This window comes from Neovison vison, chromosome 5 (assembly GCF_020171115.1).
Source record: "Neovison vison isolate M4711 chromosome 5, ASM_NN_V1, whole genome shotgun sequence".
Classification (NCBI taxonomy): Eukaryota; Metazoa; Chordata; class Mammalia; order Carnivora; family Mustelidae; genus Neogale; species Neogale vison.
The window spans coordinates 132844565-132868605 of NC_058095.1; the positions used below are offsets into that span (position 1 = coordinate 132844565).

General features: G+C 34.5%; 1 protein-coding gene across 3 annotated transcripts in view; it reads left to right on the plus strand.

The window, feature by feature from the left end:
* The window catches only part of PIBF1 (progesterone immunomodulatory binding factor 1), a 196523-nt gene that overhangs the window by 44091 nt on the left and 128391 nt on the right, over positions 1-24041 (plus strand). For all 3 annotated transcript variants that reach the window (XM_044249864.1, XM_044249865.1, XM_044249866.1), the window contains 4 exons: positions 1318-1426; positions 1689-1870; positions 2972-3097; positions 15652-15750. In XM_044249864.1, the coding sequence (XP_044105799.1) occupies positions 1318-1426; positions 1689-1870; positions 2972-3097; positions 15652-15750 (516 nt within the window). The remainder of the gene's footprint in view (positions 1-1317; positions 1427-1688; positions 1871-2971; positions 3098-15651; positions 15751-24041) is intronic.

The following is a 24041-nucleotide window of genomic DNA, read 5'->3' on the forward strand; positions in this document are numbered from 1 at the left end:
TATTCATTCACCTATATGAACAACAGAGAGGGAAAGAACAAATATGACACTGTATTATTTACTAAATATTAAAGTAAATATGACAAAATGTTAAGACTTGGTGAATAAAATATTTTAAAAAGCAATATGGAAACACTAAATTCATCATTATACCTAGAGGATGATACAGGAACAGTAAGGAAAATATTGGCAACTTTAAGTTTACCTGTAGTGTCTTATCTTTTTAAAAAGCAAAATAAAACTTTAATGTAAATATAGACCAATGTTAACTCTTGTCAACTGTGGATAACAAGATCATGAATGTTTTGCTATATCGTGCTTTATATGGATTTCTTTTTACATAAGAAAAATCATAGCAAAAGTTGCATGATTATTACCATTTGAGAATACAAACATTTACATATAAACACACAAAACACTTAAAGTAATATGTACCAAAATATTGTTACTGTCAGTCATCTTTAGTTAGAGGGTTTATGGGTGATTGTTATTTTATAATTTGTGCTTTGCTCACGTTTCTTCAATAAACATAACTTTGTTAACCAGAAGAAAAATATATTTCTAAACCAGTTACTGAAAATCTAACTAAAAGATAAACAATTCTTAACAGCCATCAGCATGGAAACATCAGGTAGGTAGATGACATAAAGTACAAAGAAAAAGAAACTGATTCTGACTGGACAGGATAAATTTAGTTAGTAAGTCTATTTCTCTGATCACTTTTTAAGATCCCTGTTGTAGGTTTGTTCCAATTCTTGGTTTCACTGTTTTGGGTTTAAGAGCTTATCTGCAAATGGAAACTAGAATCTCTGGGTAATCATAAACAATTTGTGAATGAAATAGTCACAAGAATGCCTCCTTGTGTATCTGCTGTGCAATCTGAGTGATGAGTTAAGGGCTTTTTGACGCTAACTGAAAGCCTAGAGCCATATATAAATTCTTTAAAAGTTTTGGCTTCAAGATAAGATTGATGATGATTAGTGAAAAGATACCAGAGTGTACCTTAGAAGGTTTTATTAAGTATTTTACTGGCCAATGTAGTTTACATACTTATTTTTTAAAGATAATAAATTTATATTTATGTAGCTGAACAGTCTTGAACAGAGAGTCTCCTAAATTTGAAAAGCAGATACTTTATTGTTCGTAGAATGATACTAAAGCCCCACTGCTGGTTATCTCTGTTAAGTTTCCTGAAACATAGTGCATTTTAAATGTTCATTGTAAAACTGGATATAAAAAAATAAAATGGGATATAAAATATATATGTATTTGAATTTTATTTTAGTAAAAATAAACAAGTATATTTGAATTTTATAGTGAGCGTGATGCACTTGAACAGGAAGTAATTGAGTTACGGAGAAAATATGAAATACTTGAAGCCTCTCACATAACTCAAGCTAAAGAAAGAAGTGAATTATCAAAAGAGGTAAGCTTATGGAGTCACATGTATTTTATCTACAATGATTGTGGACATAGTCCAGGGCAGAATCGTGGGAGGAACAGTTTTCCTTTTTGATGTAGTTAACAAAAAAAGGGACTTGAGTAGGGGTTTGGATGGAAAATTGCAAAATAAGAATGAGCCCGTTTTATGTGATAAGTAAGAGCCCAAGTGAAAGAAAATAATACAGTAAACCTTGAAGAGTCAGAGGAAGTTGCTTTGGACACTGTCTGTCTCTGTACCTATGTAGGTAACCACCTTACAGCAGACTGTTACTTTGCTGCAAAAAGATAAAGACTATCTCAATCGCCAAAACATGGAGCTTAGTGTTCGCTGTGCCCATGAAGAAGGTCGCCTTGAAAGACTTCAGGTTCAACTTGAAGAAGCCAAAAAGGCTAGAGAAGAGATGTATGAAAAATATGTAACATCCAGGCAAGATTTATGTTATTTTTCACATAAAGATATAAGATATAAATTAGGTATAAATTAACACCAGCTTCTTTGAGGGAAAAACAGATTTTTTTAAAGGTAAATAGGACTGTATTTTTTTTTTAATAGGACTGTATTAAGGTAACAGTTCATTTTGTTTCCTTGTACTGTATTCTTATCCTAGTTGATTTTTTCTTAAGACATATTGGGGTTTTTTCCCAATAATGAAAAGCCTATTTCTTTTAGGTCAGCATATAAATGCTGTAACTACTGTGTTTTCTTATGACGTAATCTTTTTAATTCCCTACAACTAAGGTCTCTATACAAATTTTGAAAGAAAGAAAGCACATAAGTATCTCTATAGAAGTATCTTTTTGAAAAAAACCTAATTGTGCGGAGCCTAGCTAAGCTGACCTTTTCCTGACTATGTGAAACATTAAGAGAAGAATGAGGAGACGGCGCTGCATACAAGCTCTGAAATGAGACTCCTGCATTTCAGTCCTGTCTTCTCTCTTCGACTAGGTGCCTAAGCTATTAGAGTTCTTTTACACCAATACCCCTTATAATCCTTGAGATACTCATTTTTATCAGCACATCAGAAACTAAAATTTTAAATGTTATCCTTTAACCCTTCACACATTGGTAACTTTTTCCCTAGGCTATGGCATTTTTCATCAGTTTGTGCTCCTGCTAATATTTTGTGACTTTGATAAGAGATTGCAGTGGTTATGGTCATTGTGCTTAGAAGATTTTATAAGGAGTCTATTAGAGTCATTTTGCTTTTGTTTTTAATTTTATTTGTATCTCAACATGTAACATACCACATTATTTTTAAATGATGGGCATTCCATATGCATCAGTTTTCAAGTCTCTGGTCATACGCATTAAAGACTAGTAAAATATTTTTGAAAATTCATGGTTATTCAACATTAATTAACATTTTATATAGTAATTAAGCCTTAATTAAGCCTTTTGGGCAATATATCTAACAGCTATGTTTTTCAAATAACATTGAATATATTGAATATTCAACATAAGTAATAAATCTTACATGAAGGGCAAACAAAAGCAAAATTCATGGATATTACTTTTGACTACTTGCAGAGATCATTATAAAACAGAATATGAAAATAAGCTACATAATGAATTGGAACAAATCAGGTTGAAAACTAATCAAGAAATTGATCAACTTCGAAGTGCCTCTCAGGAAATGTATGAACGGGAAAACAGGTATTTAAAAAAAAAGGAAACTTGTAGGTAAAAGTAGGAAATTTATTTCTCTTTGTTTGAAACGTGTATTATATTGACATTAAACTATTTCTATGACAGTCTCTTCTTTAATTCATTAAAGAAAATTTGTCAAATCTAAATCAAAATATAATGAAACATTAAAGTTCTAAGATCTTTGGTAACTAGCTCAGAACAAGGTTCATCAGACCTTAAGTTAAGCCTTTTCACTCTGGTATTCCCATTATCTATTTATTACCCTGGTAACTTCTCTTTTTGCCTTTATGGCAGTTCAGATTGAAAACAGAGATGAGGGGCGCCTGGGTGGCTCAGTGGGTTAAAGCCTCTGCGGCTCAGGTCATGATCCCAGGGTCCTGGGATCGAGCCCCACATCGGGTTCAGCAGGGAGTCTGCTTCCTCCTTTCTCTCTCTCTGCCTGCCTGCCTCTCTGCCTACTTGTGATCTCTGTCAAATAAATAAATAAAATCTTTAAAAAAAAAAAAAAAAGAAAGTAAGAGATATCAGTAGTTCTTCCCAAAACATATAAATTATTTCTCCAAGAAATTTTTTTAAAACTGGAATAATAATATGAAATATTACATATACCTCATTTATCTGCTATCCCTGACAGGTGTTATATTAGATAGTCTTGAAAATGATCAATTTTATTCATTTTAATCACTTTTAGATTAGTACATATTGGGGTGCCTGGGTGGCTCAGTGGATTAAGCCTCTGCCTTCGGTTCAGGTCATGATCCCAGGGTCCTGGGATCTAGCCCAGCATCAGGCTTTCTGCTCAGCAGGGCGCCTGCTTCCCCCTCTCTCTCTGCCTGCTTCTCTGCCTACTTGTGATCTCTTTTTCTGTGTCAAATAAATAAATAAAATCTATTTTAAAAAAAAAGATTAGTATATATTAGGTTTCCTTAGTTGGTGACCGGTAGTATTAGGGGCAAATAAATACTACTTATTTCGATAGCATCTATTTTTATATACTATCATGCTTCATATCACTTTTGAAAGTTTATATTTTAGGGGGGAAATTATTTTGAAATTATAGTTTATCAGCACAGATTTGAGTATATAAAATTTTGAAGTTCGTCATCAAGCAAGACTTTAAATCAGACTTAATTCTATAATTATCACTGTAACATGTTATTCTATTAGAAGTACAATAGCAAAAAGTCTGAGAGTTCCACCCCTCAGTTTTGGGGGTGGGGAATCTCTACTAATGTAGTTGGTCCCTACTGAGGAAAATATGTAATAACTACATGGGCAGAATTATCCTTTAGGTAGAAAACCAACAAAGATCACTTTTTTAAAATCACTGTTAGGGGCGCCTGGGTGGCTCAGTGGGTTAAGCCTCTGCCTTCGGCTCGGGTCATGATCTCAGGGTCCTGGGATTGAGCCCCGCATCCGGCTCTCTGCTCAGTGCAGAGCGTGCTTCCCCCCCCCCTCTCTCTACCTGCCTCTCTGCCTGCTTGTGATCTCTCTCTCTCTGTCAAGTAAATAAATAAATAAAATCTTTAAAAAAAAAATCACTGTTAAATTGTTATTTTAATAAAACAGATTGAGAGATTTTTATGATAATGCTGAAATACTTTTGAGAAGTTAAATAACTGGACAACCACATGGAAAAAAATGAAATTAGACCACTTACACTGTACCTAAAAATTAACTCAAAATAAAGACTTGAATGTAAGATCTAAAACCATAAAACTTCTAGAAGAAAACATCAGCAGTAAGGTCCTCAACATCAGTCTTGGCAATGATATTTTTAATCTGACACCAAAAGCATAGGCAACAAAAGCAAAAATGGCTGTCCAGTTTTCTCAACACCATTTACTGAAAAGATCCCTTTATTTCTGGGCTTTCCATTCTGTTCCATTTATCTGTGTTTATTTTTATGCCAGTGCCAATACTGTTCTAATTACTTTAGCTTTGTAATATAATTTGAAATCAGGCCTTTAGCCCTGTTCCTCTTTCTCAAGATTTCTTTGGTTATTCAGGGACTTTTGTGGCTCCATACAAATTTAGGATTTTTTGTTCTAGTTCTGTGAAAAATGCTGTTGGAATTTTTATAGGGATTGCATTGACTCTGTGGATTGCTTTGGGTAGTATGGATACATCACCAGTCTTTCTAATCCATGATCATGGAATATCTTTCCATTCATTTGTCTCTTTATGTCAATTAAGGAAGAGAGAAAAGTATATATTTAATTGTATATTTATAAGTGATTACAAATTAAATACCTGTTTAACCACCATCCAAATTAAGAAGTCAGTGTCAGCACTACAGAAATGTCCTCGAGAGCTTCCTGCTTAACTTCTTCCTTTCATAAAGAGAACTACTATTCTGATTTTTATGCTAATAACTTTCTTGCTTTTCCTTATACTTTTATTATCTAAATTACCAGTAAATATGTAACTCTGAGAAATGTAGTTTAGTTTTTCGTGTTATATGTGTCACATAAATGGGATCATGCTGCATATATTCTTTTGTGGCTTTATGTGATTCTTCCTATAGCCTTATGATTTTAAGATTCATATGCTATTACATTTCGCACTTCACTGTCATAACTGAAGTACACCATTTTTATGAATTCATGCTTAGGACAGCAGGGACATTAGGAGATTAGAGAGATATGCATACAGAGAGATTAAAGAATGACAAATTCTTCCGTCTTTCAAAATTTTGGTTAGCTCCAACCCTGTATTAGGTAAGAATTTAGGACCCTGTACTCATTTCGAAACTTACTGTTTAGGTTCAAAATGCAGACCAAAAGAAGAGGAATAAGCCTACTATATATACTAAGGTTGATGTTTGAAAAGTTTACATTTGAGCTCTCCAAGCCACAAATCCACTTATTTTTTTTTAATGATTTTTTTTTTTTTTTTTTTTTGGTGTAATTTGACAGACAGAGATCACAAATAGGCAGAGAGGCAGGCAGGGGTGGGGAAAGCAGGCTCCCTGTTGAGCAGAGAGCCCGATGTGGGGCTCGATCCCAGGACCCTGGGATCATGACCTGAGCTGAAGGCAGAGGCTTAACCCACTGAGCCACCCAGGTGCCCCAGCATATCCACTTACTGAGTAAAGATTTATTGTGATCCACCATATGCCAAGATACATGCCATAGATATAGCAGTGACCTCTGTCTTCACAAAGTTGGTTGTCTAATAGACGTAGTAAAGACAATAAAGAAACAGTAATTATAAGTATGATGATAATGGAGAAGATGGCAGGAAACACAGGATGAGACCATATAGAACCACAGAAGAGTTCTTGACAGAAGAAATACCCATGCTGAGACCTGCATGATGACTAAGAGTAAGACTGAGTTAGGGGAGGGAAGGGAATTAGGGGAATGAATGTCCAGCATGGATAAAAGCTGGAGATTAATCTGACAATATGAAACTTTTTGAACAAACTGAAAATAATTCAGTATGGCTAGAGTGTAGACTGAGAGGCAGAGAGTTCTACAGATTAAAAAGGGAAACAGAGGCACAGATCATACATTTGGACCATTGTCTAGGTAAGACCAGTGGGAAACAACTGAAAGATTTTAAGAATATGTGTTATATGATTTGATTTTATATAAAAAAGAGACTGCTAGGGGTGCCTGGGTGGCTCAGTTAATTAAACATCTGACTCTTGATCTTGGCTCAGGTCATGATCGAGCTCTGCATCAGACTCCATGCTTGGTGTGGCGCCTTCTTGAGATTCTCTCTCTACTGTTTCTCTGCCCCTGCCCTACACACACAATCATGCCTTGAAAGCTCTCTCCTTTTTTTAGAGAGAGAGCGACTACAGTGTGGAGAGATTAGAGAAGTGGAGCATATGGCTAGAGACATAGAGACTATTCTTTGAGGTTGTTTCTGTTATCAGAATGAGAAGTGATGATAAAATTGGGTTAGTAGCAATAGAGATTGGAAACCAGTGTAGGAGGTGGAACCAGCAGGAGAATTCAGTGACTAGACTGGGTTAGGGAATGAGAAGATACTGTCCTCAGGTTTTTGGATTGGGTAGCTAATGTGGACGGTGATGCCATTTTTAAAACATTAGAAAAAAACAAGGCTTTAATAAGAAACCATGATAAAATTAGCTTTATTTGAAGTTTCTGTGTAATAGGCAAGCAGAAAAATTGTATAAGGTTCTAAATCTCAAGAGAAAGTTTTGGACATAAGATAGACCTGTGGCATAAGGGTTATTATTTCTATTTTACAAGTAAGTACTTTTAGTCCTGTGACTCGATTCTGTTAGAGCTTTTATAGGCTTTTATTGACTGACTTAATAATCTTAAAATTCATGGGATTATTTCTATGATAACGTGCGTAATTACTTCCAAACAATCCACATAGCCACATAAACTTTGATATTATAATCAACTTGAGAATTTCCTGATTTTTTAGCTTTTGTTCTTTAAAAAAAAAAAATCCTTTAAAATGCATAGTAATACAGATTTAGACAAATTAGCCCTTATTCTGTAGGATGCTTGATGCAGGTCAGTTGAAAAACAGCAGACAATCATTTCTGGAAGCAGGGAAACTGAAAGCAGATTTCCTTCTCTCCAGTATTGTTCTGACTCCATATGTACATCAAAATGGATACCACCTAACCAGGAAATTTCTGGAACTGGGGCTGCTGTCCTGGAAGCCTCAGCCAGGCTCTGGAAGCCTCAGCCAGGCTCTGGAAGCCTCAGCCAGGCCCTGGATGCAGAATGACCTCATGGATATTGACACTAAAGTGGGCAGTTGCCACCAGGTGGTGCCAAACTGCAGCCCAGATCCAGAGGGATTTGCGTTGCTCAGAGACCCCAAGCCAGCTAGTTGCATAGGCTCACCTTTGCCATTTATTAACCTCACAGTAATCCAACCCTGTATTTTTTATGGCTGAAGCTCTTTGAATCACATTTTCTTCATTATGTTAAGAGGTAACTGTTCTTAGAGCTTGTATCTCACTGGTCTTTGATAAAGTAAAAATTATAGATTATTTTAAAATTTCACAGTATGAGTTAATAAAACAGATGAAGTATTTACACTTGCGTATTTGTACTCAGTCTCCTTTCCCCTCCCCCAATTAACATTTTTAGAAGAAAATTAAATGAGGAGATTAGAAAAACATGTTATACCTTTGGTTGGCTTTCTATACACTGGGGGGGGGCGGGGTATTAAGAGAGTACTTTTTATTTTCTCTTCTTAGATGTGGAAAAGAAAGATGGAACTCATGCCTTCTGATCTTGGCATTTGCCCTTGTAATCATACCAGCAGTTTGTGAAGTTAGGAGGTTGAGAGGAAGGGGAAGAGAGTGGAAGAGATAAAAGACTTTAGAAAAGGCAGAGATCAGCAAAGAAAGAACTTGGGTATTTGGGTATATCACAGATACTCTAGTTGGGGTTATAACATGTATGTATGCTTTTTTTTTTTTTTTTTAAAGATTTATTTATTTATTTATTTGACAGACAGAGATCACAAGTAGAGCGGCAGGCAGAGAGAAGGGGAAGGGGGAGGCAGGCTTCCCGATGAGCAGAGAGCCTGATGCGGGGCTCGATCCCAGGACCCTGGGATCACGACCTGAGCCAAAGGCACAGGCTTTAACCCACTGAGCTACCCAGGCGCCCCGTATTTATGCTTTTGCTCAATTTATGAGTTACGTTTCTTGTCTTCTTCTGTACTTTATATTTGCTTTAAAATCCAGTTTGGAGCTGTGGGAAAGAATGAGTGAAATTCACTCTGTTGGTGAGATTTGTTATATAAATAACTTCTTGCTTAGTAGGTATTTTGTGACTGAAACTTACAGACTCTCTCACACATTTGGAAGAAGAGCATTATTCCCTGAACAGGGAGTATATTATGAAAGAGACTGAAAGACTAAATTTAAATTCTGCCTCCGCCACTAAATTAGCTGAGTGAATATCTCACTTGATATCCCTGAAGTTTGATTTCCTCTTCTAGAAAATGAGCTAATACTATTGCACGAGGTGGTCTGTAAGGTCTAAATGAGATCATGTATGTGAAAAATAGATTATATATTATTAAGCTATGTGTAAATGGTAGTCACTTGATACCTTTTACCTTTATGCAGTATTTAAAAAATTACAATATAAACATCGAGGATCAGAATGTCATTTGTGTCAGTCTAAATTTCTACATAAAATGCTGACTTACTTGTTTCTGGTATCTTTCCTGACCACCCTATTTAAAATTGTGAAATTGCCGTGCTTGCTGCCCATTAGCCCCTTCTTTGCTTTATTCTTCTCCAGAGCACTTAGTACCTGCTAACATACTTTGGGTTCTTTAGTATTGGAATGTAATCTCCATGTAAGTAGAAATTTCATCTGTTTTTCAGTGCTGGATTCCCAGGTACCAGTACCTGGTACATAGTAAGTGCTCAGTAAATATTTTGTTGAATGAGAGAATTAGTTGGAACTGCTTTTGAGAAATCAGGTAACTGTTGGTTTAGGTGAAAGCCTATACAAAGATTTATGAGATGGATTTAATGAAGTAGTCACTCATTTAACCATCCACCAGATTCACCCAGTTTCAAACTGAAGGTTGCTGGAGGAGAGGTGGATAGAGGCATAGAATAACTGGGTGATGGACATTAAGGAGGGCATGTAATATAATGAGCAGTGCATATTATATAAGACTGATGAAGAACAGACCTGTACCTCTTAAACCAATAATACGTTATATGTTAATTAATTGAATTAAAATTAAAAAGTAAAAAAAAGGATTTACCCTATTACATTCTAATATATTACATTGTGTTTTATCAGCTACCTTTTAAACCTCAACACATGAATGATTTTAAATAAGTTTTTGCATTTTAATGCTTAAACTTGTTTTTTTTTTTTTAAAGATTTTATTTATTTGTCAGAGAGAGGGAGAGCGAGAAAGCGAGCACAGGCAGGCAGAGGGAGAAGCAGGCTCCCTGCTGAGCAACGAGCCCGATGTGGGACTCGATCCCAGGACGCTGGTATCATGACCTGAGCCAAAGGCAGCTGCTTAACCAACTGAGCCACCCAGGCGTCCCAATGCTTATTTCGTAACTTGTTTTAAACCATGGTTTTGTTAGATACCTACTCTGCGATAAAGTTTTCACATCTATAAAATGAAAAAGTATCTGCCTGACCACCAATTAAAATAAAATGATAGGAAAATATAGTATGTTCAGGCAACAGTAATCTCAAAAAGTTTCTCCTCTGAAAATGCATAGCTTCTCCCAAGAAATTGTGTTACATAAAATTTCCACTTTGCCTTTTTTGCTACGTCATATTCATTCATTTTCAACAACTATGTTAATTAAAGGAACAATTACTGGTCACTTGATTATAAGCAGTAGATAATCCACTTGTAGCCCTTCTTGTCTATGCCATTTTAAGAACGAAGGCATCAGGCGTGGAAATGAGCAGTTTTATGTGTTGTCCAGGAAAATAATGTAGAGGTAGATGATTAATTCAAGCACTTTCCCTATAAATAAGCTTGTCATATAAACAGCCTGTTTCAGTCTCTTTTTGTTCCAACTGGAAAGGATGTATTCACTTTTATTAACCAAAAATATTTTTATATGGAGGAAGAAAGAAGATGGGTTGGTTAGTTTTATGCCTGTTGAGCTCTTTTGACAACCATGGTTTTTCACTTTTTATTCCTGGTAAATTTCAAGTTCTGAGTTGTTAGTGATGTTTATTCCAGCTAAGCATGCCATTGGCGTTTGCAAACTCTGATTTGTTCCTATTAGAATTTCAGAGGGTCTCAAGGTTTTCTCATTCTTCCAACATTTTTCTTACCACTTTTCAGGTATAAATTTAGATTTGGCATACTGGTGCCATGAAATTTATCTTCTAGTGTAGGAAGATACATTCCATGTACAGAAATCTGTTGTTAGGTTTGTACTGAGGCTTCAGGTTTTGGTTGTAAGATACTTCTGGCTAAACTTTATATACATGAAATCATCTCTGCACAGATACACTAGTTTGCATATGAAATACATCTATTTTATTATAATATTAAAATCCTTTTACCTAGAGAAATAAAACTTTTTAAGTTTCTTGTTTGAATGTTATAATTTAAATGACATTGTCTCCCAGTTGTTTGTCTCCTGAAGTCCTGGTTTATGCCTGTTTCTCTAGCATGATTATTAATAACACCCTCTTTCACTCAGAAATGCCTCAAATTGAAAAATACGTTATTTGGATATGAGTTATAATATATACTAGGTCACTTTACTTTTGCACTTTCCATAGGATTGATCAGATTTCTTTTTCCTTTTCTGCCATCTTTCCTCTCTACCTCCCATGCACAAATACAGGATGGATAGGAGACATAAGTATGTGTATGTGGGGGATGAAGTTTGTAGGAAGCAACATGAAAGAATCATGAAAAATGGTTTTGAAATCAAATGCTAGCTTTTTAAAGATCTATTTGAGAGAGAGAAAGAGAGTGAAAGAGCATGAGCAGGGTAAGGAGCAGAGGGTGAGGGACAAGCAGACTCTGTGCAGAGCCCAGCACAGGGCTCGACCTCATGACCCTGAGATCATGACCTGAACCAAAAATCAGGAGTCAGGTGCTTAATTGACTGAGCCACCCAGGCACCCCTCAAATGTTAAGCCTTTTTAAAAGCATTTTAAAGGATGAAATATTTTAATTTTATATTTAAAACATTTGTTATAATGCTGACCAGTTGGCCAACTCTCAGCATCTCTCTTTATTATTGTAATTACATTTGATTATATAGTCAATTTGGACTTTTAAAACATTAGATTCATTAGCTTCTACATGCTGTGGATAGTCTATCAATTTTTTGAGTTTGTTCTTCTGAAGAACATTAGAATTCCTGTTCTTCCATAATTGTATGTTGTTACATTTTCTAATGCATTTAACATTTAAAATGGATAATTTATTAGTTATATGGCAGTTAGGGTTTTATCTGTGGCCAGAATATAATCCATCTGGTATTCTAGCAAACCAGTCTAATTGGATCTGAAAGAGCATGGACTATAAAAACAATTGTATATATAATATAATCACAGTTCTTTCAAGACTTATTTTTGGTTTAACATTTGTGCTATGAAATTGATGAAGGATAATTGGAAGGCACACAGGCAGGGATTAGGGGCTGACACCCTAAAAGGAAACAACCCTTAAAAGTATTTTATACGGCCCTGGAAGGAGCCTTCCACCTTTTCCCATATGACAAAAACCTAATAGGATGACAGGTGTGGGGAGGGTTAATCAGATTAAAGCAGCCCACCAACAAGCCCCTAGACTTAGAAAACTCCAGTGGCAACGCCTTCGGGTCCCCTCCCTCCTGGGCAGCTTTGTACTACCACTTTGCTATCACTCAATAAACCTTGCTTTGCTGCCCACCATTCTGCCTCTTCATTCTTCAAAGCAGCATGACCTAGAACCACAGGCACCAAGGGAGGCAAAAAGTCATCGTTTTCAAGGAGAAACGGTGCCCTTAAGAAAGGCAGCATAATTTGACGAGGAGCCTAGACTCCAGAACCAGACAATTTGGACACCATAGCTTACTTACTTCTGACCTTAGATAAATACTTAACTTCTCTGTGTTTCAGTCTTCTCCTTTGTAAAAAGGAAATAATGATGCAACCTATTTTGTGGGGTTGTTGTGAAGATTAAATGAATTATTATATGCAAAATGCCTAAAATAGTTCCTAGCACATGGCAAGCACTTTATATGTTTGTTACTACTATTATTGTCAGTGAAATATATTCAATTCATATCCGATTTAATTTGAAACCTTAAAGGTTAATTAGTAACATTAAAGAAAGTATCTATATCTTTCTGTTAAAAGGAATTGTATGGCTTCTTGTATGCAGGTTGTAGTGGAGATGTGAAAGGTGTAGTAACTGATAAGGAAATTAGGTTCACACAGAAATCCTACCAGCAGACATCTGTGGGAGGACCTGTTGATAGAAATCTCAACTTCTAGCACTTTGTCGGATTCATTTTAGTTTTCTTTTTTTGAATTACCTTTACTTACTTGCCCTTCAAGATCCAACTTAACATATCTTCCCTTCATTCACTCATCTTTCTTCCTCCAATTAAAAAATAATCAACTCCTCGGGAGACAAGCCATAAGTGACTCTTAATCTCACGAAACAAACTGTGGGTTGCTGGGGGGAGGGGGGTTGGGAGAAGGGGGGTAGGGTTATGGACATTGGGGAGGGTATGTGCTTTTGGGTAAATTGGAAGGGGAGATGAACCATGAGAGACTATGGACTCTGAAGAACAATCTGAGGGGTTTGAAGTGGCGGGGGTGGGGGTGGGAGGTTGGGGTACCAGGTGGTGGGTATTATAGAGGACACAGCTTGCATGGAGCACTGGGTGTGGTGAAAAAATAATGAATATTGTTTTTCTGAAAATAAATAAATTGGGAAAAAAAAATAAAATAATCAACTCCTCTTCTTTGTGGCCTTGAAATTTTGTTATGCCTTAATATAGCACTAATTATAGTTAACTGGATGATATAGATTGTGGCATCTTGAATTTATTATAACCTTCTAATCATACCTCCACTCAAGCCCTATTATTAGTTTATTCTGGGTTTCATGTCATTCTCTGTGACTTACTTTTATTTCTAATGCCCATTATTGCCAGAAACGAAATATTGTTAGGGACTGAACTTCTCTACCTACTAAAGAAGCATTGATTAATAGTACTATAATTGCAATCTACTTGGAAATTTACTATTGAAATAACTCAGAGAATAATGAAGCTATCTTTGAGAAATGAAAATTACAACCATTTTGTGATGATTTACTGACTAAAATTTATAGATCATCTAGGAATGAAAAATATATAAATATTTAATATGCTTAAAGAATTTAATTCTATGTATAAAACTAAATTTTCATGTTTCAGTTTGATAGAATAGTTTTGGAAGGTCATTACAATCGGGATAATGTCAGAAAATAATGACATGACATTTTGTGATATCTATTTTAAAATGCAATTCCATTTGGTTAATAGTATACAAAGCTGTTTTCTTTTTAATGTTATATGTACTACAGTTTTTTTTAAACTATTTTATTTCTGCCTCATAAACCATTTGACTGATGAATCTCCATTGGTTGATATGTTTCCAATTTTAATTTTGTTGTTAGCATCACAGTGTAAAAGATGACATTTCATAGTGGCACAGCAAGTAAGCATTCCTATCCAATAGTTATTACGTAGATTTATCCAAATTATGTGGGTTTTCATGACTTTCTACTGACATTCTCCATGAATAATAAACACAAAATCCTAATACCCAATCCAGTTCTTAATGGGGGATGTGGTGATATGATGTAAAAAACCATTTGCTTTGCAGTAGAGACATCACTGGGCTCAAATTATGGCTTTAACATGGGATGTGACTTTGAAGTAGGTACTTGAGCTCTTGAACTCCAGTTTACTCCACTATGAAACAGGTTAGAAAATAAAACATAAGGAATTTGTAGAAATTGGGTGCGCACAATCATTTATGTTACACTCTACACTTATTTACAACTATGTTAGAGAAGAGGATTTTTTAAAAATTAAGTGGCTCTCTGAAAGAAGCTTCCTGTTGATCTTTTTCTTGATCGAGACTTCCGCTTTGATTAAAAAAACAAAGGAGATTTGATCTTTAAAGGCTCCTATCTTGCTGTGGCACTCTTGTTACCTTCTGCCTTTTGGACATTATCCTTAACTGTCACTAAATTTATCTTTCTCTCAATTTCAGTTCCTGCTGTCATCAGTATTGTAAGTGAATGACTTAACCTAATGCTCTGGCTTCATGCTTTCTTGACCCCTACCTGAATATTGACCTTTATCTCATCTCTCCTTCACTTAGCTACTTTACTGGTCATACCCTGGATCTTGGGATCAACTAAAATGATGTCACTGAAATTACTGTTCTGCCTCCACATCACCATCCTTGAACAGCAATCTCTAGTCTTCCATCTTGCTTGTACACTACTTACATTTATCTGTTTGTCATCTTAACAGGACTCCATGTCCTTTGCCCCTTCTACTTTGTCCTAACCTATCAGCTCTCTTGAGTTCTTGAGTTCTCTTCTTTTCCATTCCTCTATAAGTCAGATCCCAAGGGCCATCACTTCAATTTACTCATATCCCAAACTTTGTTCCCATTTTGACACTTGCGATCTCTATATTATACTTTTCATTTAAAATGTTTTAGAGAACGTTTATTAACTTCTCAAGAGCTCGGTTTCTTCCGGATATTTTATAATCATACCTACTTCACTAGATTATGGTAAAGTTTCAACAAGTTACTGTATATATAAATTGTTGAGCCTACCTTCACCCCATGTGGAGATAAGTTATGGAGAAAGATTATGTGACATATAGAGATAGACCATGTTTGCACCTGCATTACTGTCCTGCTACAGAAAAACACCAAGGCAGGCAAATTCATATAATATGCACCTTGGGTCACCACCCTCCAGTGGGTCCTTAAAAGTGTCAGATAATTCTAAGCAAACACATTTATGAAAATTTAAAAGATAGATATTTTGTTTTTGGAACAAATGAGTATATGTTTAAATTTTAGAAATCTCCGAGAAGCGAGGGACAATGCTGTGGCAGAAAAGGACCGAGCAGTGATGGCTGAAAAGGATGCTTTAGAAAAACACGATCAGCTCTTGGACAGGTAAGCATTCTAAAAATCTGGAAATGTTAAAAACTCTTTTTTGATTTTCGTTGCTATAACTTTTTCTTCTAAGGAAAAATATTTTTAATAGAAGTATAATATTTAATTCCATTGAACTATAGCTACGTGCATTGTTTTTGTAATATGTAATTATTGCATATACTAAAGCAAGATATAGCACAGTACAGTCACCCTACAGAGTTTCCTTATATATATGCCTTTTATCCATCTCAACCACTATTCCTCCAAAGGTAAACACTGTCTCATTTCTGTCACCATGGCTTAGTTTTGCTCGTATTGGATTGAAAATGAATGGAATTGAATAGTATGTAGTTTTTTGTGTCTAGCTTCTTTCATTCAACATTATATTTTCATCCATTTCGTTGTTATATCAGTAGCTCATTCCTTAATGTTACTGGGTATGAATATACCACAGTTTGTTTTATTTACTCACCTATCAGTGGACATTTAGGTTGTTTCCATTAGGTTGTTTCCATTTTGTAGCTATCATGAATGAAGCTACTATGAACTTTTTTATAAAGTCTTTTTTGGGTATATGTTTTCTTATTTATCTTTGGTAAATTTTCTCTAGGAGTTGAATTGCTAATCATAAAGTGGAAGGAGTTTTACTTTAAAAGAACCTACTGAACTTGAGTCCAAAGTGTTACTACCATTATATGTCCCCAGATCATTTCTTAAAAATCTATATGCTCTGGCTCATGTGTGTTGGAGAAAGGGAAAGAGAGAAAATGATTTGTCTTTAATTTATCAATAGAAAAGTGTATTTATTTTTAGTAATCTAGCTAATAGGAAAATCACTGATGAGTATTAAGGTAAATACTGTTGAACACCCTAGATTTTCAGTGGTTTGACTACATACAGAGTAAACAGAATCATTACCCTTTTATTTCAACTTTTATTTTGAAAATAATTTCAGAGAGAATAGTTGCTAAACTAGTTCGTCAAGTTTCCATATACCTTTCACATACTGATAAACTTTGAAAATAACTCAGTGAAGCTTTTAATTATTAAATGAAGACTTACAGATTCATTTGTGATGTAAGCAATATCTGACACTAAAAATTGAGGAAGTCTTCATATAATTAAACTATTACTGAGATCTTCTAGAAGTGGCTCAAATTGTTATACTTCTGAATTCACATCAACTTTATAAACTTGGCACATTAATAAAAATAATATTAGAGGAGTCTCTTCTGTAATCTGAACATATATCTAAATCCAAACATTTTAATATAAAATACATTTATAAATCAGCTGTTTTTATTGGATTGCTGTTATAACCTACCATAAGATCTTTTATTATGTATAATCTTTACATTTATGAAACTATATGGTATACACGAAAGATTTATTTGGCTTTTTGTTGATGTTGTTTTTTAATGTGACATTTTTAGGAATGGTCTAGAGTAATACTGAAGGACAAACTAACAAACTTCAAAAGAAAGTGCAAGTTTTTAGCCAGTAAAACAGAACTTTTATATTTGGGCAGAATTTTATAACTTACTAGCATTTCATTTTTGTGAATTTGGAGAAAAGAGAATAGTAAATATGACCTTAACATTGGCTGTTTTATATTTTTCTCACCTCTCTTTTGTTTTAAACTCTGGTTCTCTAAAATCCTTCTTACCTTACTTGTCCATATACTAGCAACCAGTATTTATCCTAAAGGCCGTGGGATGCTTTAGTCCTTAAAGGGATCTTTTGAATTATTGAGAATTCAATCATTTAAAGTTTGTAAAGCATGTAGAACAGTGTTTTGCACATAACTAGTAATATAGGAATGTTTGTTTTTATTATTATAAAATAATTGTTCAGTTAGTTCTGAACTCTTGCTATTTAAAAGTTGATCTTTTAAAATCATTTTCCACTAGAATTTTGAATAAACTGGAACAGCTCATTTTTCCCATTAAGGTTTAATTGATACACAGTATTATATTTTATTTCAGGTGTACAACATAGTGAGTGACTCAGTATTTATACACATTACAAAAGGATCACTACAATAAGTTACCGTCTGTCACCATGTAAAGTTTTTAAAATGTTATTGACTGTATTCCTTATGTTGTACATTCCATCCCCATATATTATTTATTTTATAACTAGAAGACTGTACCTCTTAATCCCCTTCAACTATTTCTTCCATCCCTCTATCTGCTCTCTCCTCTGGCAACCATCAGTGTATTTGAGTCTGTTTCTGCTTTTTGTTTGTTCATTTGTTTTGCTTCTTAGATTCCACATGTAAATGAAATCATAAGGTATTTGTCTTTCTCTGATTTATTTCACTTACCATAATATGCTCAAAGTCTACCCATGATGTTGTAAATAACAAGATTCCATTCTTTATTAGAACTAATATTCTTGGGGGGGGTGTACACACATACCTACATACATTTACACACATACACATACAACACATCTTCTTTATCCATTCATCTGTCTGTGGACACTTGGGTTGCTTTGATACTTTGGCTGTTGAAAATGATGCTGTGATTAGCATAGGAGTGCTTGTATCTTTTCAAATTAGTGTTTTTGTTTTCTATGGATAACAAAATTGTAGTTATCTATAGCTGTAGAATTGCTGGATCATATGGTCATTCTATTTTTAACTTTTTAAAGGAACCTCCAAATTATTTTCCATAGTTGCTCTATCAATTTACATTTGCACCAAAAGTGCACAAGAGTACCTTTTCTCAAGTGTTCCACATCACTCATCATCAGGGAAATACAAATCAAAACCACAGTGAGATACCACCTCAACGCCAGTCAGAATGGCTAAAATTAACAAGTCAGGAAACAACAGATGCTGGCGAGAATGCGGAGAAACGGGAACCCTCCTTCACTGTTGGTGGGAATGCAAGCTGGTGCAGCTACTCTGGAAAACAGCATGGAGGTTTCTCAAAAAGTTGAAAATAGAGCTACCCTACAACCCAGCCTTTGCAGTACTGGCTATTTATCCTAAAGATAAAAATGTAGTGATCCAAACAGTCACGTGCATCCAAATGTTTATAGCAGCAGTGTCCACAGGAGCCAAACTAAGGAGAGAACCTAGATGTCCATCAACAGATGAATGGATAAAGAAGAGGTAGTATATCTATACCATGGAATACTATGCAGCCATCAAAAGAAAAGAAATCTTGCCATTTGCAACGATGAGGATGGAACTAGAGGGTATTATGCTGAACGAAATAAGTCAATCAGAGAAAGACAATTTTTATATGATCTCCCTGATATGAGGAATTTGAGAGGTAAAATAGGGAGTTTCACAGATAGGGAAGCAAAAAATGAAATAAGATGGAATTGGGAGGGAGACAAACCATAAGAGCCTCTTAATCTCACGAAACAAACAGGGTTGCTGCGGGGAGCGGGGTATGGAGAGGTTGGTTGTGTTATATGGACATTGGGGAGGGTATGTGCTGTAGTGAGTGCTGTGAAGTGTGTAAGCCTGACGATTCACAGACCTATAACCCTGGGGCAAATAACACATTATATGTTAATTTAAAAAATAATAATAATTTGGAAAAAATTTTTTTTTTTTAAAAAGAGTTCTCTTTTCTCTACATCCTCACCAACATTTGATATTTCTTGTCTTTTCAGTAATAGCCATCCTGACAACTGTTAGGTGATACCTCTTTGTGGTTTTGATTTGCGTTTCCCTGATGATTAGTGATGTTGAACATTTTTTCATGTGCCTTTTGGCAATCTGTATGTCTTTGGAAAAATGTCCATTCCGGTCCTCTGCCCATTCTGTAATCAGATTGTTTCCTTAATGCTGAGTTGTGTGAGTTCTTTTTCTATATAGATACTATTCTCTATTTGTGTATATCATCTGCAAATATCTGCTCCTATTCCGTATGTTGTGTTTTTGTTTTGTTGATAATTTTCTTTGCTGTATTAAAACTTCTTAGTTTGATGGAGTCCCATTTGTTTATTTTTGCAGCTGTTGTCTTTGTCTTTGAGGGGACAGGTCCAAAATAATAGTGCTAAGATCAATGTCAAAGAATTACTGCCTGTGTTTTTTTCTAGGAGTTATGGTTTCAGGTCTTATGTTTAGGTCTTTAATCTGTTTTTGAGTTTATTTTTGTTTATGGTGTAAGAAGGTAGTCCAGTTTGGGTGGCTTTCCAGTTTTCCCCAATACCATTTACTAAGAGATTCTTTTTTTTCCAGTATATATCCTTGCTTCCTTTGTCATAGATTAATTGACCATTTAAGTATGGATGTATTTCTGTGCTCTCTAGTCTGTTCCATTGATATATGTCTGCTTTGTGCCAGTACAATACTGTTTGATTACTTTAGATTTATGGTATAGTTTGAAAAATGGTTGTGATAATTGAGCTTTATTCTTCTTTCTCAAGATTGCTTTGGGTATTCAGTGCCTTTCATGGTTCCATACAAATTCTAGTATTATTTGTTCTAGTTCTATGAAACTGCCCTTGATATTTTGATAGGGATTGCATTAAATTTGTAGATTGCTTTAAGTTAGATATTTTACCAACATTAATTCTTCCAATTCTTCAACATTTGTATAACTTTCCATTTAGTTGTTCTTAGTTTCTTTCATCAATGTATTACAATTTTCAGAGTACGGGTCTTTAACCCCTTGGTTAAATTTATTCCTAGATATCTTATTCTTTTTGATGGAATTTTAGATAGAATAGTTTTCTTAATTTCTCCTTCTGATAGTTTGTTATTAGTGTACAGAAATGCAACAAATTCATATATATTAATTTTGTATCCTCCAGGTTTACTGAATTCATTTGTTCTATTAGTTTGGTGGAGTCTTTAGGGTTTTCTATATCTAGTATCCCATCATCTGCAAATAATGACAGTTTTATTTCTTCCTTTCCAGTATGGATGCCATTTTTTTTTTCCAGTCTAACTGCTATAGCTAAGGACTTCTAGTAGATGTTGAATAAAAGTGGTGAGAGTGGGCTCCTTGTCTTGTTCTTGATCTCAGAGAAAATGCTTTTAGCTTTTCACCATTGAGTATATTAGGTGTGGGTTTGTCATCCATGGTCTTTATAATATTGAAGTATGTTACCTCCATACTCATTCTGTTGAGGGTTTTTATCATAAGTGGATGTGGAATTTTGTTGAATGGTTTTTCTCTATCAAGATGATCATATGATTTTTATTCTTCATTATGTTGATGTGGTATATCATGTTGAATGATTTGTGGATGTTGAACCATCTTTGTATCCCTAAAATAAATCCTTATTCATGGTGTATGATCCTTTTAATGCCTTGCTGAATTTGGTTTGCTAATATTTTTTGAGGATTTTTGCATCTGTGTTCATCAGGGATATTGACCCGTAATTTTCTTCTGTGGTGTCTTTGTCTGGTTTTGGTATTAGGTTAATGCTGACCTCATAAAATGAGTTTGGGAACATCCTTCCTCTTCAATTTCATGGAATAATTTTAGAAAGATAAGTATTAACTGTTTTAAATGTTTGGTAGAATTTACCTAAGGAGCCATCTGGGCCTGGTCTTCTGTTAGGAGTTTCTTTTATTACTAATTTAGTTTCATTTCTAGTAAACCAGTTTATTTAATTTTCTATTTCTTCTTGATTTAATCTTGGAAATTGTGTGTTTTTATGAATTTATCCATTTCTTCTAGGTTGTCCAGTTTGTTAGTGTATGCTTGTTCATAGCAGTCTCCTGTGATCCTTTGTATTTCTGTGGTGTTGGTTGTAATTATTTTTTATTTTATTTATTTGGACCCTCTCTCTGTTTCTGGATGTGTCTATCTAAAGGTTTATCTGTTTTGTTTATCTTTTAAAAGAAACTGCTCTTAATTTCATTGATCTTTTTCTTTTTTTGGGGGGTGGGAGATGTCTCTGTTTCATTTATTTTCACTCTGATCTTTATTATTTACTTCCTTCTTAAACTTTGGGCTTTGTTCTTAATTTTCTAGTTCATTTAAGTCCTGGTTTGCTGTTGTTGTTGTTGTTATTTTTGGTTTTTGTTTTTGTTTTGTTTTGATTTATTTCCATTTGCTACCCTGTGTCTTTTGATTGGAGAAGTAGGTCTTTTTACATTTAAAGCAGTTGTTAGTAGGTTTTGTTCATTGTTTTCTGCTTGGTTTTGTAGTTCATCTCCATTTCTTTCTTCTTTTCTTGCTCTTTTTCCTTTATGGTGTGATGCCTTCATTTGGTGTCATGTTTATATTCCTTTCACTTTATTTTCCTTGTTTCTATTATAAGGTTTTGGTTTGTGGTTACCATCTCTCTCTCTACATATATTTATAACAGTCTATTTTAAGTCAATGGCCGCCTAAGTTCAAATTCATTCTAAAAGCACATTTTTACTCTGCCCTTTACCGTGTTTTATATTTTGATGTCATATTTTACATCTTTTTATTTTGTATATTCTTCAACTAATCATTATAGTTATACTTGATTTTACTTCTTCTTAATCTTCATACTAGCTTTATAACTCATTAATTTACTATCTTTATAATTACCTTTATTAGTGAGAATTTTTTCTTTCATATATTTCCCTATTTCTAGTTACGGCCTTTCCTACTTAAAGAAGTCTGAATCTTCAACATTTCTTATAAGTCTGGTCAAGTGGTGGGGAACTCCTTTAGTTTTGCTTGTCTAGAAAACTATCTCTCCTTCAATTCTGAATGATAACCTTACTGGGTGGAGTGTTCTTCATTCTGAGTTTTTTCCTTCCAACACTTTGAATATATCATGCCCCTTTCTTCTGACCTGTGAAGTTTCTTCTGAAAAATCAGCTGATAGTCTTATGGAGGTTCCCTTGTATGTGACTAGCTGTTTTTCTCTTGCTGCTTTTAAGATTATCTCCTTATCTAATATTTGGCATTTTAATTATAATGTGTCTTGGTGTAGATCTCTTTGGGTTCATCTTGTTTTGGACTGTCTATGCTTCATGGACTTTAGTATTTTTTTCCTTCCTCAGGTTAGAAAAATATTCAGATATTTTTATTTCTTCAAATAAGCTTTCTGCACCTTTCTCTCTTTTCTCTTTCTGGGATTCCTGTAATGCAAATGTTAGTACATTTGATTTTGTCCCAGAGGTCCCTTTAACAATTCCCATTTTTAAGAATTCTTTTTTTTTTTCTTTTCTGATGGGGTGATCTGTACCACTAGTCTATTTTTCTGTATCATCTAATCTCCTGTTGATTCCCTCTTGTATTTTTCATTGGAAAACTAGGTCCATTTACATTTAAAACAGTTGTCAGTAGGTAGGCATTTATTGCCATTTTGTTCATTGTTTTCTGGTTGTTTTTATATATACCAGCTCTGGTTGCTATATTCTTGTGTTTTTTCTTTGTTAAAGTTCATTCATTCTTCTCCCAGGTTTGGTGATCATCTCTATGACCATCCCTTTGAGCTCTTTATCAGGTAGATTATTTATCTCTCTTTCATTAAGGTCTTTTTCTGAGTTTTTGGAATTTTTTCATTTGGAATTGTGTTTTTCTGTCTTCTCATTTTTCCTGATTTTTGTGTTTGTTTTTGTGTATTAGGCAAATTGGCTACCTCTCCTTGTCTTCAGGAGTGACTTTGTATAGATGTCCCCTGGGACCCAGAACTGCAGCCCTGCCTGCCCACCAGGCCAGGTGCTCATGGGGTTTCCCATATGTAAGCTGTGTGCACCCATCCGTTGTGGCACAGTCTCAGCTGAAAAAAAAATCCCCCTACAAAGGGTTATAATGTTGTTGAATAAAGTAGAAAAGTAGGATTTTTATCTCCCTGCAATTTAATTCTTACTTAATTAATCTATAAATTCAATATAATTCATGGCAAAAATTTCCAAAAGAATTATTAGTGAAACTTGACAAAATGACTAAGATTCTTCTTAGAGTTGTTGTGGTTATTCTTGTACCTGCCTATCCTTGTACCTTCATTTTTGCCATGTGAATTTTTATAGTTATATTTTTCACATTATACCTTTTATCATCCCAAGTTCATTTTGGGTATGGTATAGATAGAAAACTAATTTATTTTTCATGAAAATGTCAGTTTCCTTAAGTTAAACTAGACATTTAATGGGATCCAAGTAGAAATATCAGCAAGTTTGTTTGGGTTTTGTTTTTAAGTCTAACTTCCTCTTGTGTTGGTTGGTGTTAGAAAGCACAGGCTTTTGGGATCTCAATAAGGGGAAGTGAGTCAGGGATGCATTTAGATTAAGTGCTTTACAGTAATTTCTGTTTATAGTAAAATTCTTGCCAGCCATTTCTTACTAGTAGTGACTTCAGGACTATTCTTTTTTTTTTTTTTTTAAGATTTTATTTATTTATTTGACA